Below are 15886 nucleotides of genomic sequence, written 5' to 3'. Positions count from 1 at the left end.
GTCTCATCTAAAGTAGAAACAAAACATGTCAGTATGTGTGAGACCTCTTTTAGAAATGTAAGGATCAACATGTTTGTGTGACTTCTTTTTTAAATAAGAAAGGTAATACATGCACATTCAAATGTCTCCTAACTGTGGCCATTTGACTGTCAGAGCCTATTTTCATTTGTTTTCTACAAAAACATTATTGCTAATAATACTGGATGTGATTGCTTTTAAAGTTACTATTAGAAGGTACAATATATACATTGGGCAGCAATATGAGAAAACAGAAATTGATTTAAAATGATTTTATATTTTATATGTATTTAATTAAGGAAAAATATGCATTGTTAAAACTGTCAGAAATGTTAAAACTGTAATGAATGAAAAATGGAAAGAGAAAGCTAAAGTATTAAAAGAATGATTGATAGTAATGGGTAGCTAATGGTGGCACTGCTGCTGCAGAATTGAATGTAAACTTAAGATATAAACCATCCTAAACACAGATGATTTGTCCTTCTGTGAGATTAATACGCTAAAATATTATATCCAGATTAAACTCACTGCAAAAAAACACATTAGGTTCATTTTAGGTTGTGTTGGCAATAAAGTGACAATAAAGCTATGTGAGTTATGGTCATTTACAACTATTGTATACCACAACAGTCACTTTAGCATTGTGAGGAAACCTTAGTGGGGCCTTAGTGAAAAGACATTTGACCTTTTTCAGCCATTCCCCAATGCTGTTTGTCTTTCCACATCTGTTTTTTCATTTTAAAGATTGAAAGACAACAGTACTTGCTGCAACACAGTAAAACAATTACTAATTAGTCATTAACATCATGCACAACCAGTGCAAACTGTGTACATGTGATCCAGTGCATATGGCATAAGTGTCCTGCTGTAGGATCCAGACTGAGGGAGACTTAGAAATTTCTACATTAATCTGAAGAAAAGTCGATGCTGCTTTGCTCATAGTGTAGGATCCATCAGGGGCTTTAATTGAGGCTGTGGGCTGCTGGCCTGCTGCTGCATCACACTGAGCCTGGGCTTTATTAGCGCAGATGAGCCTGCCTTGTCCTCCACAGCTGGTGATAAATTACATGAGGCCATAATGGCTCTGCTCTCTACTATCTGATTGACAGCACAGTGGATCAGGACTCAACCTATAAAATAGAGAAGAAACAGGTAATAATATGTTTGAAAGTTTTCTTCTGTTTCCTCTGTGGCAGAGACATTACATTTTGGGGTTAGGTGTTCATCCAACAGGATGTCTCAGGATATTTCTTCAGCTATGTCGCAAACGTAAATTTGATTCAACGATGAACGGATTAGATTTCACTGGTCAAGGGTCACTGTGACCTTGCCTTCATCTCGTTACTTTGAACATGAATATCACAGGAACACAGAAAAGGAGGATCTTCGATTTGCTCATAAACGTCCACTTGGACTCAACAATGAACTGATTAGATTTTGATGGTCGCAGATCAAGGTCATTGTGACTTGTATCTCAGGAGCACTCAGGGAATTTCATGAATGATGAACTAATAGAAATGAGTCTGGACAGACATGCATGTGAACTGAAACTTGACTCATTGGTGAAGGCATAATTCATTCATGGTGTATATTTCATTCAGATTACTTTGTAGAGATCTCTTCTCATTTTAATAGTAAAGGGTTTTTCTCTCTAAATCTCTATTGAAGCCATATTAAATCTATTTTCAGTTAATGGACAATCTGCGTAAACTTTCCTGTAGACGAAAAGATCTTGTAGCTGTTTTACACCATCTGAATTGTCTGTCAAATACCCGAGGCTCCGTAGGATAGTTGTACTCAGCATGTTGTATTTGTGCAGTAAAATCTATTTATCATTCCAGTGTAATATGTGCTTGCTTTGTGGTTAATTGCCGAGTAGGCTTCACCCCTGATTATAATCCAATGGGACAATCTTTCACTTTTTTAAAAATAATAGCCTAAATGCAGATCCTCTTCCTGGGCCTCCATATCTCTTTCAAAGTCTGTGAGTTTTGGGACAAATTAGGCGCCACTTCCACTAAATGCACCTCTGAGAAGTAACACTGGAGAAAAAACACCTCCTTCTGTCTGTGAGAGTGATGGTGGGCGATGATTCACAGGCAGAAAACATAGCAACAGACTTTGGCAGGGATTTAGAAGAGGAGGAGGAGTACGTAAAAACGCACTGGACAGTAATGGAGAAAAAGCATGAAGGCCATTGGTTTGTCCAGAAGACGTCAACTTCAGTGGATTCAATGGTTAATATTCAGGGAGACATTTATTTAGTGCTTTCACCAGCATGTGAATGTAAAATAGTAATTGTGGATAATGCTACTACGAAGTCAAAGTGTGAACACCAGTAAAGACACTGAAAAGTACAATAATGACACTAATCACAAAGGTGATAATTGTGATGCTGTTATCCTTTGCTGGTAAATCATCCTGCACTGCCACACCCGCCCCCTCCCAGTGCGTGACATGATGTTAAGGTTCTCTCACACACCTGTGGTTCAGACATCAGCTTTAGTTGCAGTCTAGACACGCTTTTGCTGCATGTGTGCTCATTTCAACACCACAATCTGACCCAGTTTAGTATTCAGCCGTGGTTGAAATCAATAGCTGTATCCATTCTAAACCACAGCAGATGCCTAGAGACAGAATGGCAGCAGAGTGAGGGGTAATCTGTAAGTGAGCACAAGAAATATGCTGTTTCTGTTGACTAATTTCTATGCAAACCACAATGGGTTTCACATCATGTTATAAGATTCAGAGAGATGTTTGCAGAGCACGGTCTCTCCAGTGGGCAAAGTTATGTGGTTTTTAGAAACGCACAATCCTTCAGAATGACCTTGTTTTCTGCATTAATTTGTCATAAAATGTCAAAGTGCAACATCGAAGTGTTCAAAGCGCTGGTGGAAAAAGTTTTATCTGAGATTCTGTTGAATCTCCTTTGGCAGCAATACAACAAGAGCTTTCCATGAGTTTATAATATATCATGGGATCTTTACAAACACAAGATGCTTACAGCTTATTTCTGCATCTTTGTCATTAGGTTTTATTGCTGGTTCCTGTTTGCAAATCGTGCAACTGTTGAAAGGCTCTGATTAGAATAAGAACAAATTTCACAGTATGACTTGTTACAATTATTAATTTAACAGATACTTTCTCCATAGCAACTTACACGTAAATATTAATCCACACTACTTGGGGTTATATAACCAGGGGTAACTGCCAATCGAAGCACTGACCCTGTGGTTTGTAGATGACTGCTGTACCAACTGAACCCATACACTTGTGTTACACAGTATTGTGTGCATGTTCAGAATGCAACGTCAAATTGCAAGACTAATAAACTTGCTTTGATTATTTTATATCACACCACTGTTCATCAATGTCCATAAAAGTACTCTTGCTGTTACTGACCTTTAACAGGCAAATCCTCCTAAATGGGATCTGAACAAGACAGTGAAAATACATTTTTGACATGACAATAAGTGATTATTTAATCATTTTAACCACATTAATGAAAGTATTACATCTGCCCTGTAGTGAATATCTTGCTCACAACTGGGAACAGTGAACAGCTCTTTGCTGTTTATCTTAAGTAATTTTACAGCCACTAATTGGTGGTTCTGCGGCAGATGCGTGATAATTTAGTCTGCTGCGCCTACACTGTGGGCAACCCACGGACTGAGAGAGCTACGTAATCTTTGTGTGTGTGTGTGTGTGTGTGTGTGTTACAGGCAGCGGAGCATCTCTTTTCTCGCATCAGCATCACGTTTAATCGCTTTCTCCATCACCGAGGATACGACGCGTCTGTCAAACCTGTGGAGCGTCTGTCTGTCTCTCTCCGTCTGTGTCCGACTGTCTGTCTGAAAGACACTACACGCGTCTCCTTTAGTAGTAGTTTTAGTTGGAAGACAATAAACCGGTGCTATTGATCTTTTGGGGGGGTCTCGGTCCCGGAAGACTCGGCACAATCTCGCCTTAAAGGAAGTTGAAGCAAACAGGTGCGTGGAAAAAAAACAGCTATTCTATTTCTTATTCTTTTTGCATTTTATATATATATATATATATATATATATATATATATATATATATATATATATATATATATATATATATATATATATATATATATATATATATATATATATATATATATATATATATATATATATATATATATATATATATATATATATATATATATATATATATATATATTAATCTCCATTTTAGAGAAACAGCTAAAGCATTGCTTTATTTACCCCTGTTGCATTGCAATAGCTCCTTTTATCCATTTTCTGTGTTGGATACAATAGTAAAAGCATCTCAGCTGGGCTGCAAACCAATTCCTACAGGTGGGATTTTCAGCAGGGTCGCAGCAGTGCTGCTTGCATCAGCTGTGCACATATTTCACACGCTGCGAGACTGGCTTGACAAACCTGTCAGAGAGAAAAGTAGGGCGGTGGCATCGTTTCTGTGCCGTATCACACGTTTCAGAACCGAGCGCTGCAGTTCATCAGGGAGCGACTTCTCATTGCGCGTGTTCTGCCATCTCCACAGCTGTGTGTGCGCGTAATTTGGGGGCCAATCAAGCAGCCATGGACGCGTTTATGAAGGGTTTCTCTAAAGCCAAGGATGGGGTCGTGGCAGCGGCGGAGAAAACCAAACAGGGAGTGACTGGAGCAGCTGAGATGACGAAAGATGGGGTTATGTTTGTCGGTGGGTGCTGGAAAATAATGAAATTGATGATGATGGTACTAGAAAAAAATATTATTAGTAGTATTATGATTGTTAGTCTTTATCTTTTCATTCTATATATGTGACTACTGGACCTTTTGTGGGTTTTCTTTCAGGTACCAAAACAAAGGATGGAGTCACTACAGGTAACATCATATACTGCTAAAAGCTGAATTGCACCTCTTCCAATGTATTATTGATCAATATAAATGTACTCATTTTGCACATTCTGTTTTCCATGTCTACAACACCTTTTCATAAGTAAATCTATGATAAAAGATGCAGTATCGGTATGAGTGTTTCACAGACTAATTCAACACAACATGCCCAACTCCCCTAGGGTCATGCAGGCAGAAAACCCAAGAGAGACATGTGCTGTTGGCATCTTTAGGAAGTGGCTGCATTGTGATATTTTATATGTTGGGGACACTGGGTTTAAAAGAGGAAATACATCCAGTATGCTTCATTAAAGCCTTCAAAATAACGGAGGAGGGATGATATCTTTTGTCTCTGTGGGGGCTAAGCAGCAGGAGGTCCAGAGATGATGCCACACAGCAAAGAGCAGTTGAGTCGTGATTAATTATCATGTGTACCACTCTTGGACTCCCTGAGTATGTTTAGGGTTTATAGCAGAATAAACAAGCACTGATAAATACCACTGGGGGCTGGATAAGTGCAGTGACCACCTTAGATTGAAACCTAATTCTTTTACTGACAAGAAATGTGCTGTGTATTCATGTTGGTGTAGTCGTGTTTTCCCTTTGACTCTGCTGAAATTTTCCCTTTATCACCTTTACGATACAGTTAATGCCAAACATAGTTAACTGGGAAAATTCGGCCTACCTGTAGATCCTTCCTAAATGACAGAAAACCGTTATGGGTCTAAATACATTTCCTTCCAGTCACAGTCACGACTTTGAGAACTGTATTTGTGTCATAATGTGTACACTCTCCTCTCTTCTTCTGTCTTTCGAGCAGTTGCAGGTAAAACTGTGTCAGGAGTGTCTCAGGTGGGTGAAGCGGTGGCTACTGGGGTTGCCGCTGTTGCACAGAAAACTGTGGAGGGTGCAGGCAACATTGCCGCCGCAACCGGATTGGTCAAGAAGGATCCCACCAAACAAGTAAGAAAGATGCTGAACTGAAATTAAATTAAGTGTGTGTGTTTGTTTGTTCCTTATCTTGTTTGAAAGAGTTCAAAACATAACTTCATTTGGAATGAAAAACCATTAGAGACACCTGCATGCAGACAGAGTTGGACAGAGACCACAGGCTTCTGTTAAGTTAGTCGACTGTTAACCTGGACAGGAAGTTGTTCACTTTTTAGAGATCCTAGTTTTTTGGGGGGAATGTTTCTGGGTCTTATCACTTAGCTTGATCTTATTCATCCTTAAGGTCCCTCTTCAGGCCAGATGAACCATGTCTGACTAATACAGAGTACTTCCTGCCGAAGCCTGTAGTCCACTAACTGTATCTGCAACAATGCAGCCAGTTGGCAATGTGGTTATCCACTGATGAGTCCAGACAATGAATCATGACATCATTATGTATTAACATAATGCACTAACCTTGTAGCCATGCCAGATAAATGAACAGCCTGAATTAGCTCGACTAATTTTGTTGTGAAACACACATTTTATTACTAAGTGAAAGCAGATATGACCAAATGGTTGTAGATTCTTTCAAATGTGTCTCTTTAAGTGAAGTCTTCATATTACCCACGCCAAGGCTGGTTTTGTCAGGAGCTTCTCATATAGGAGGCGGTTTTTACTTCTCAGTGTCAGTTAGTGCTTCCTCTGAGGACTTTGTTAGGTTTTCTATGTAATTTGGTAAGGTCTTATATTTGAACTGCCTTGGGATAACTTTTTTGTGAATTGGTGCTTTGTGAATATAAAGAAAAGAATAGAAAATATTTAATTTTTATTTAGCTTCCAGTAGTCGTGCTTCGGCAAACATTCTAATAACAGTTTTGTTTCTGCAACAAGTTATTACAAATTACAAATAGGTGGTTTATGTGGCTTTCCACCATTCAGCTGCTCTTATATATGGTTTAAAGGATGTGAAGTAAACATGGAGTGCTGAGGTTAGTGGATTCTAATGAGTCTGTTTCCGCTGCCATCACAATATAAAGACAAATTTGTATCCACACTGGATCTCCTCAAATACAATATATGTAGGACCAAGATATTCTCCAGTCTGTAGCGCACCATTAAATGTGTTTGGGTTGTCATACTAGACCCTCAGTCAACAACTACAATGATAGTTAACCCAGTGTTAGTCCATAAATAATGTAGTTGTGTAAGCATATTTCCTTTTCCTGTCGCTAAAAGTGGGGAAAGCTGAAATGCCAGTTTGAATTTAATGGTTTATGACCATGCATGCTAAAAATTTAAACTTTTATCAAGTCAATATCTACACACTATTGGAAATGGTACTTTGCAGAAAAACTCATTCATTCCTCCATTTCATGACAATGGCTGCCGGCTGTAACTCTTCACTGTGTCAAAATGGCCTCCTGACCTTGAGTGATTTGTCATCACTTCTCATAGCGGCTCCCTGTCTTTCTTCTCTGGAATGAAAGCCGTTACATATTGTTAGGTTTTCCTGCAATGTTCATCAGTCAGTGTGGCCTTGGTTTGTCCAACAAAGAAGGGGGAGGAGGTGTTAAAGGCAGTTCACCGTGACAAACAATTTACTGCTGCAACACAAGTCAAACATGAAAAATTACTCTCTTGTCGCCTTTGTATGGGTTATTTTATTCTGTTTTTTGGTAGATTCAGTCAGGGTCATAGCTACTGCTGTGGACACCGAAATATCTTCTTAGTATTTGTCATTTTCAGGGTTTATAATGTACAGGTTACAGATTAGGATGATTACAGCTTTTCCACAAACAATAGTTTTAATTTAACACTCACAAAAATTTTCATTCGTCATTTTTATTCGTCAAATATCATGAGCTTTTCAAATGTGAAAATTATAGATATTAGCACATGGTATGAGTTTGCACAAGAAATCTAAGACAGCAAGTGTGAAAACATTTATGCTTCAGATTACAGCCGGACAGCGAACATATTGTGTACGCATTGGTAACCATGGTGTACCACCACAGTACCTATGGATACATATTTGTTGTTTCTTGATAACAATAAGCAGACTTTGGGGGAATAACAGGGTAACAAGATGGCAATAGGAAAACACCAGTGTAAGTATATTGTAGTTAAGGGGTACTTATTAAATATTTACATGATAGGTGCGAATACTTACAGTGTAACTACAGATAAAATGCGGGTAAGAGCCTCCACTTTAAAACCATCACACCTATTGCACCTATCATGTGATATTTAGAAGGGTTATCAATAAGTTGTTTAGAATACAAAAGTTCAAATGATTTAAATTGGTTTTCCATGCTTTAAGGCAATAGGATTTAAAGCATAATGGTTGTTTGTTTTGTCAAAAATTCAAAACAATAATTTAAAGTAATTTAAAGTGGAGCCTCTTACTCTCTTCTTATTTGTAGTTACACAGCAGTTACATTCCAAATATTCACACCTATCATGGAATATTTAAAAAGTACCTAACTACAAAATACTTACACTGTGAGTATTTGGTTTATCTTCATCTTATTACTTTGTTATTCCTCAAAGTTTGCTATTGCTATTAATTAACAACAAATATGTATCCATACGTACTGTGGATGTACACTGTTCTTAGTAATAAGTACACAGTAAGTTCACTGTATTTACCTTGTAAGTCGTGGGCTGTAATCTAAAGCCTTGGCTGTTTAGTTAACATTCACAATTATTTGTGCAACAGTATTTGACATTTAATAAATGTAAATACACCAATGCTGTATACTTACAGTTTGTTGTTTTTGAATATCACTTTATGATTTTTACATGCACTCATAAAACGGGACATAATGTGCCAAACATATTCACTGTAAACAATGTTTTGAAAGAAGGAGATGCATTCAGTGAGTTTGTTTGACCTCACAAAGTGTTTTGGTGAGATAACCTAAATTTAAAAAAAGCATTTATTTAGAGGAAAACCTTGTAGGGTAATTACGCATTTATTTGCAGCTCTCAATGAGCACATTTAGCATTCTCACCCAAAATGGCTACATTCTCAGCTTTACTTTTTACAAGCTCCTATTTGTGTATTTAAACAAGACAAACTTACATGGAACAAGATGAACAGATGGCCCCTATGTTCTTCTTTTTTGCAGAGAAAAAAAACACTCATCTGAAGTCAAAGTAAAACAGTAACACTTTCCCTCCACTTCCACACATACATATCTCGACTAATAAGGTGTTAGAATCAGATGTTACTCTCAAGGGAGGACTAAATTCGCTTGTAATTACCCTCCTCTCTTATAATATCGCTTTGAGTAGCAGGAAATTATAAGCCAATCAAATATTTCCCTGGGCAATGCAAACACTTTGTTGAATGTTTGTTGTGATGTTCAGTCTCCTGTCTCTTAATTAGCAATGAAACATGGGGGGGATCCATTACAGCTATTTAGACACCAAGTGATAACACGGCACAAACACACACACATACTTTTCTTTAACTCCGACTTAACTGGCTGTGATTAAAGAAATGCACGCTATAAAAACAGGATACAAAAGAAATTATTTTAAAAGTTATTCCCCTGCCAGTGGCAACAACTTTCACCCAAACACTGTGTTTATAAGTGGTCCTTACATATAGGCAAATAAAGACATGTTTAACCCGGATATTTTCATCTTTCACTGGTGCAAAAAGCCACGGCACATGTATTTTATTTCATTATCAATTTACCACAAACATCAGCTTATTTCATCCTTCGTTGCAGTTGTGTTATTAAGGTAGCCACATAGCTAATTGTGGTGTTCACCCCGAGGGAGAAAACTCAGACGGAGCTCCACCTGGAATGTGATCAGCCTCATTATGAGGAACACTGACAAGCCAAGCTGGCAGGCTGAACAGACAAACAGATGGACAAACAGACACAGAGTGGACACACTGATGGAGAGATGGATGGCTGGTAGACTGACCAACAGAAGAACAGAAACATAGATTAAAAAGATTTAGCCTGATATTTCCAGATTGATTGACATGCAGAGAGCCGCAGATTGTACTCATTTAACCATTTCTCCCAGACGGCATAGCTGTTAAACATCATTAATATAGATTTCATTTAAAAATTGATGCCAGGTTGAGAGAGCCCATCAAAGATTGTCTCCTGTGCCTGACTCACACAGACACACAAAAATATACGCACACATGCAGTCCAGCAAACACTGGATGGAGGGGTGCTGAGTCTTGATTAATCCCCTCATCTAGCCGTTTCACCGATTCATCAGCTGCTGGTGACTCATAACAGGGGCCACAAAAGCCAGAAAAAAGGAGAAGAAAATGACAAAGAGATAGAGGAGCAGACACAGTGGTGGGTAGAAAAAAGTGGCGAGGAGAGCAGGAAACATGACAGAAAATAGAAAATTGTCTTGACAAACATGTCTCATTGCTCAGATTTTTGTGATATGATGCCCTGTTTATTGTCTCCGGGAAGCAATATCTGGCTGAGAATTGCTCGGAAACAATGCAATCATAAAAAAAAGTGACTGAACAAATGTTGAACGTTTTGCCAAAGTCAAACCGGAGCATGGTAAACTGAGAAGCTGGCATTTGTTGTTGTACCAATGTCCGAGTACTGTTGCTGGTGTGCCTGTAGCACACGAGCACACGTCTTTCCGGCTGTGCTGGGTGAACAGATGGAGGCTTGACGGCTGGTGTTAAATGCAACAGCAGGAGGAGAAGGTACAATAACTGGTTTAAGGTTATGTCAGCTGCCAGTGACCGTTTCACACGCACACACACACACGTACACAGTCTGCGCACTGTGACTGCTCACCATTAAGGAAGGTCAGTTCAATGGCAATGTGTAATCAAGGCGTCCTTTCATCTACACAAGAAAGACGTCACACACCCCCTCATTCATTAGGACTTCAGGCCTCGTCTCTTTGTCAGCAGCTGAAAATGATCAGCACAGAAAACGGTCGTGTGAAATGAAACGAGTGCAAGGGCCTCGTGTATGCATGGACAAGTCAAGTACTTCTCTGAGTTCATACAGAGTTGTCTTTTTGTGAATGGCATAATAGATACAGGTTTGAGAGCCTTCAGAGTGACACATCAAAATAAAACCATTTTTAACCTTACACCATTGTGGTTATGGTTTTAGCACAAAGTTGACCGTTGTGAGAAAACAGGAAACAAAACAGACTTTTTCGGAGAGGGGATTTGCAAGCTATCTAACCACCCTGTCCTCCTCCCCTGCTGACGCTGGCTCTAAAAGCACCACACTCTTTCCTCATTTGCAGGAGAGAAAAGAGTAAATATTTTCTATAGCTGCTAGTGAGCGTTGTCAATTGTAAGTGAATATGATTTTGGGGAGAAAAGTCTCGCAAGCTCTTACTAAAACATTATCTACAAGTTTTTTGTTAAAGTTTTTCACCTGTGTGGAGCCTGTTCTTATTTTTCTCCACTCAGCCAAATATTTAATCCACAAAAAGCCCGCTTATAGAGAACATAATTAATTTTACATTTTGTTATAACGGAAAAACATAGTTGTTGGGGAATAGGGCTCTGCTCATTCTGGAAACCTGAAATAGCATGACACCCTTCTGCTATCTTCTATTGTCTATTTTAATATTAAGCATACCTCAGCACCCTCAGACCAACATGTTTTCATGAATCAAGCTAAACACGATTGTCCTTTTTTTAGAGTGACGATGCCTCAGGAGCACAGAATTTGGCAGAGTCCCTGATTGATACTGACCCTGCAGATGGTACAGAGGTAAGGCCAAACATTCCTGTAATATTTCTTCTGATAATAAAAATGTAATTTCACTACTGTATGAAAACTGCACCACAGTTAATGTTTGTCTTCAACCTACTATACTTCGACCTAGCTATAGTAACAGTCAAAGTGGTTTAGTGTGATAGTCTGTGTTAGTCCACCACCTCAGATCACATTAGACCAATGAAACCTTCTCTGAGTCTGTGGTGAGTTACCAGAAAAAATGCTAATTCAAAACAAAAATGTTTTCCAAATATTTTTTAATAACAAATGAAGCACTTTCTACTCTCTCCCTCTGTGCTGAAACACCAACCCTTAACCCAGTACAATATGTTCCTTCATCATCAGAAGTCACAAAAAATGTCAAAGATTTTACTTAAAATAAAGTTGCAGTAATATTATGACATTTTTTTAAAAAATTCAAAAGTTTGCTTCCACCTTGATACATTAACTTTAACTCATTTCTGTTGAAGAAGCACTCGTAATAGCTAATTGTGCATTAAATATTATGTCTATGAAATAAAATCTTGTCTATCATATGAATAAATATAGATTTTTTTATTATTATCTGTTCAAAGCCTGTTTATTTAGAGGATAGCTCAAATATATGTATATACGAGTGAAAGCTGGAAAAACAAGGTGAGGTCAGTTGTAACATTCTGTACTGTGGGACATGTGCAGAATTCGTGATATGGGTAAATGGGTCTCACTTGAAAATCCTGCACAATTACCCCAAACTAAAAGAGCCTCTTGAAATCCCTTTAACTTTTTAAAAGAAATATTTCAAGGATTATGTATAGTATGCATTTGGTGGTTTTCATCCCTAAAACTCCTTAAACTGTTTACACTGTGTTTTGGTTCTGCCAAATCAGTTTAAACCTAATTTAACATAAATTAAAGACTTAATGACAATGTAAAGCATTTTAAATTAATAACTGCTGTAATATTACCTCAGCTAGTTTATGAAGTTCTTGGGATTATTGTTGTGTATGATGTTTCATGATGCAAAAGTTGTCTGTATTCAGGACAGAAAATTCATAGTGAACTTCCTGTTCCCTCAGGAGGACATCGATGACTGAAGTGACTGAGCTTCACAAACAAAGATTGATGACTGATACATTCCACGTTGCTCTGCCGAGTCCCGTTGTGCCTCGTTTTGGTCCTTTATGGAGTCTGTGCCCAGCGTCACTGTGTGTGTGTGTGTGTGTGTGTGTGTGTGTGTGTGTGTGTGTGTGTGTGTGTGTGTGGGGGTGTTTCTGTTTGTGTTGTTATGTATGTCTGTGCTCCAGTATATATGTTAATCAGTTGAATAGAAAGAGAGATGATGTTGATTGTGATGATGATGATGATAAGCTTGTTGATGTATGCGTGTGTGTGTGTGTGCATTTTGCACATCTGTCCTAAAAGGTACTTCAGGCGTGTGCGTCTTCTGTGACCAGCTGTCTTTTACAGTGACTCCCTCCCACTGAGAAGGCCACCAGGTCTCTGTGTGTCACTATGTGTGTGTCAGTGTGTATTTTCTGTCAACTGTGTGGCTATGTCAGTAACTAAAACGTGGAAACGTACCAGAGTGTGTCACTTCTAGCACCTAAGTGTCTCTATATAATTGAACAAGCTACAGTCAACTGGGTGAAATGGAAGCATAATGATATTCTCTATTTTTGTCTGTATACTGTCACTGTTTTTTGCAATGGACTATAAAGTGCTGCGCTGTTTGTGGATTCAAAGGGAGTTGTCTCTGCTTTAACAATTATAATTTACGTTGAATGGACTTTTGAAAACTAAGAGCATGTAAACAGTATTCAGCTTAACTGCTGTGATATGAAGTGTTGAATAAAATATATAAAAAGTCAAACATTTCAAACATACAGTACTGTGCATCAGTTTGGGCCACCATTTGTTGTTTTAGAAATTCTCTGATGGCCATATATCTTTATTTCAGACTCTTTTTAAAAATACATTTAGAAAATATCTGAAATATATTTTACTTTATTAAAAACCACTAACATGTTAGAAAAAACAGCTTCTACAGCCTAAAATGAGTATTTGCACTTAATTCTCCAGGGCCAAATATAGGAATGGAGGACAAAGACAACTGTGAAAATCTTGAATGAAGGCCTGAACAGATTGAAATGAAGATCAATAAAATTATTAGAGGGTCCAATTGTCCACAATAGCTAAAAATAGGTGGAAGAATGAGTGCTCGCACCCTTGGGTAAAATGTGGTGGAGAGTCTGTCATGGTTTGGGTCACTAGCTAAAAAGTTAAGACCTGTTTTATTCCACTATGAAGTTCTTTTTGGAAAGCATCTAAATGGGAACGCTTTTATTTTCGGGCATCACAATTATCCAGCAGTCATGGACTGGGCTCCACAGGGTCCAGATTTGAATATCATAGAGGCAGTATGTGATCGAGATTTAAGTCTGAAGAACTCTGGAAAGTGCCAAAGGAAGCCTGGTAAAGTATTATATACTAGAAAATTACTTAGGAAGACTTCAAGAAGTGCAAAAGCACCTCACAATAAGTACTTATTTTAGCCTGTAGAAGATGCATATTTTAATATTATCTATTTCCTGTATTTTCTGCTGGTATTCTATTAGTGACCTAGAAATAAATATAAATATTATTGCAACTTTGATAAAAAAGCAAAGCTAATAAAGACCTTTCCACTTTACTCTATATTCCAAGCTAGATTTCCTACAGCTGTCCACTAATAACATAACATTAATATAAGGATCTCATTTCATAGAGAGTTATTTGATTAAATTCTCGTCTCTGTATTCTGCAGAGATCTAGATCTACATATATGTCAAAACATAGTTCTTCTTCATCTTTACTTATATTTATTGTCCATCCATGCAGATGCAAAGTATAGTTGACAGCTTCTATGAATATTTTCATACTATGAGCTGAACCAGTACCAAAGATCAATAGCAGAGAGAATGGCCTTTGAATGTTATGAGAGGATTATCTTATTCCAAAGAAGCCTGCAAGGGATTGAAAAATGTAACACAATTTGAGTTCAGAGTCTGTTTCATAGAATTAGTGTGTAGTAGAAGTTTAAATTAAACTCACGGGTGCAAAAATGGCAGATTTTATTAAGAAGGGACTCCTTAAAGAGGAGGTTTAAGTTTGAAAACTTACTCATGGTTGTGGCTTTGTGACATGCACTTGCATGTCAAGGTTGTCAACAATGGCACGCTTGGGAAAGGCACGATGCAGTTGGTAACTGAGACAAAGCTCCCCCAGAAGCTAAATAAGGAAGAGGTGGTCAATATGAAAAAAAAAATAACATATGGACAAGCTAAATATACACTGGACCACCAGGACATATTGACCATTAAGCGGACGCTTGATGCAAAGACCACCACCTAGAGTAAAAGGGAAGAGGTTTCTGATCACTGCTGAGGCTGCAACAGGGAAGATGACTTTTTTTAAAGCACTGAAGACATTTTGTTCTGTTGCAATCGTCTACATGTAACTTCAGGCTGCAGAGACTCTTAAATCCAGGATATTGCTCATTTATAAGTGAATAATGCTCTGTGTCGACTATTAGGATAAAATAAGACATCGGCATAATTATTTATATTTCAGTACTAACTCGAATTCAACCAACCTTTAATGAACGCTTCCAGCTGAACTAGTCAAATCACAATTATAATTTGTGTAACAACTCTTCTTTCAATGCACAATGGAATGGCTGAGAAATGTTTAACAGAACAGAAGGTGCCCAGCTGTTTTAGCCATTTTTATGTATTTCTTAACACATTTTTTTATTATCCTATTATCCCAAGTCCTTATTATACAAGGACTTGGGGCAGAGGGTAGTGAAAGAGAAGAATATATATGGTAAGACAGACTATCTATTTTTTTCTTGTCACAAAATGACATTACCAAAAAATACAAATTGATGTTTTAAAGCTATTATGCATGTGCAGACACTTTCCGTGTTTGTCAAGCCAAGAATTTTCCAATTCCTTCTGTACCAACAAATTTGAATATTTATTTGCATTCCAGACAGATGTTTCTCAAACAGTACAAAATGTTACAACAAGGAAGTTGAATTTGTCCCAACAATTAAAAAAAATCTAGTTTACAGTTCCCCTCAACCACAGCTGAATGAGAGAAGTTCATATTTTAAAAAAGCAGGTAGTGGAGGGAAACAATGGGCAATGAAATTTTGTACTTCACTTCCTTTTCTTCCTCTTCTGAGCCTTCCATTCCCCTCCTCAGTTGCCAAGCTGCTGAAGACCTCCTTTACCTTCCTCTTCCTCTCACCATCTCTGAAACACAGAATATGTTAAAGGA

General features: G+C 37.9%; 1 protein-coding gene across 2 annotated transcripts; it reads left to right on the top strand.

The window, feature by feature from the left end:
* Nucleotides 1-3693: 3693 nt before the first annotated feature.
* On the top strand, nt 3694-13299 carry LOC137103993 (alpha-synuclein-like). Of its 2 annotated transcripts, none has more exons than XM_067484780.1 (6): nt 3694-4007; nt 4567-4725; nt 4860-4889; nt 5719-5864; nt 11504-11575; nt 12640-13299. In XM_067484780.1, exons 2-6 carry the CDS (start codon nt 4605-4607, stop codon nt 12655-12657), a joined length of 387 nt encoding a protein of 128 aa, XP_067340881.1. In that variant the 5' UTR covers nt 3694-4007; nt 4567-4604; the 3' UTR covers nt 12658-13299. The 2 variants fall into 2 exon arrangements, with proteins under 2 accessions (XP_067340881.1, XP_067340882.1); XM_067484781.1 differs by having other exon boundaries at nt 3712-4007; nt 5722-5864.
* Nucleotides 13300-15886: the final 2587 nt, after the last annotated feature.

This window comes from Channa argus, chromosome 18, assembly GCF_033026475.1.
Source record: "Channa argus isolate prfri chromosome 18, Channa argus male v1.0, whole genome shotgun sequence".
Classification (NCBI taxonomy): domain Eukaryota; kingdom Metazoa; phylum Chordata; class Actinopteri; order Anabantiformes; family Channidae; genus Channa; species Channa argus.
This window is presented reverse-complemented; position numbering and strand designations above follow the sequence as displayed.

What these genes read in the sequence shown, in the direction of transcription:
- LOC137103993 (XM_067484780.1), top strand. Translation starts at nt 4,605, where the DNA reads ATGGACGCGTTTATGAAGGGTTTCTCTAAAGCCAAGGATGGGGTCGTG. An exon ending in AGATGGGGTTATGTTTGTCG is followed by an intron (nt 4,726 to 4,859) that starts GTGGGTGCTGGA and finishes GTTTTCTTTCAG; the next exon opens with GTACCAAAACAAAGGATGGA. An exon ending in AAAGGATGGAGTCACTACAG is followed by an intron (nt 4,890 to 5,718) that starts GTAACATCATAT and finishes CTGTCTTTCGAG; the next exon opens with CAGTTGCAGGTAAAACTGTG.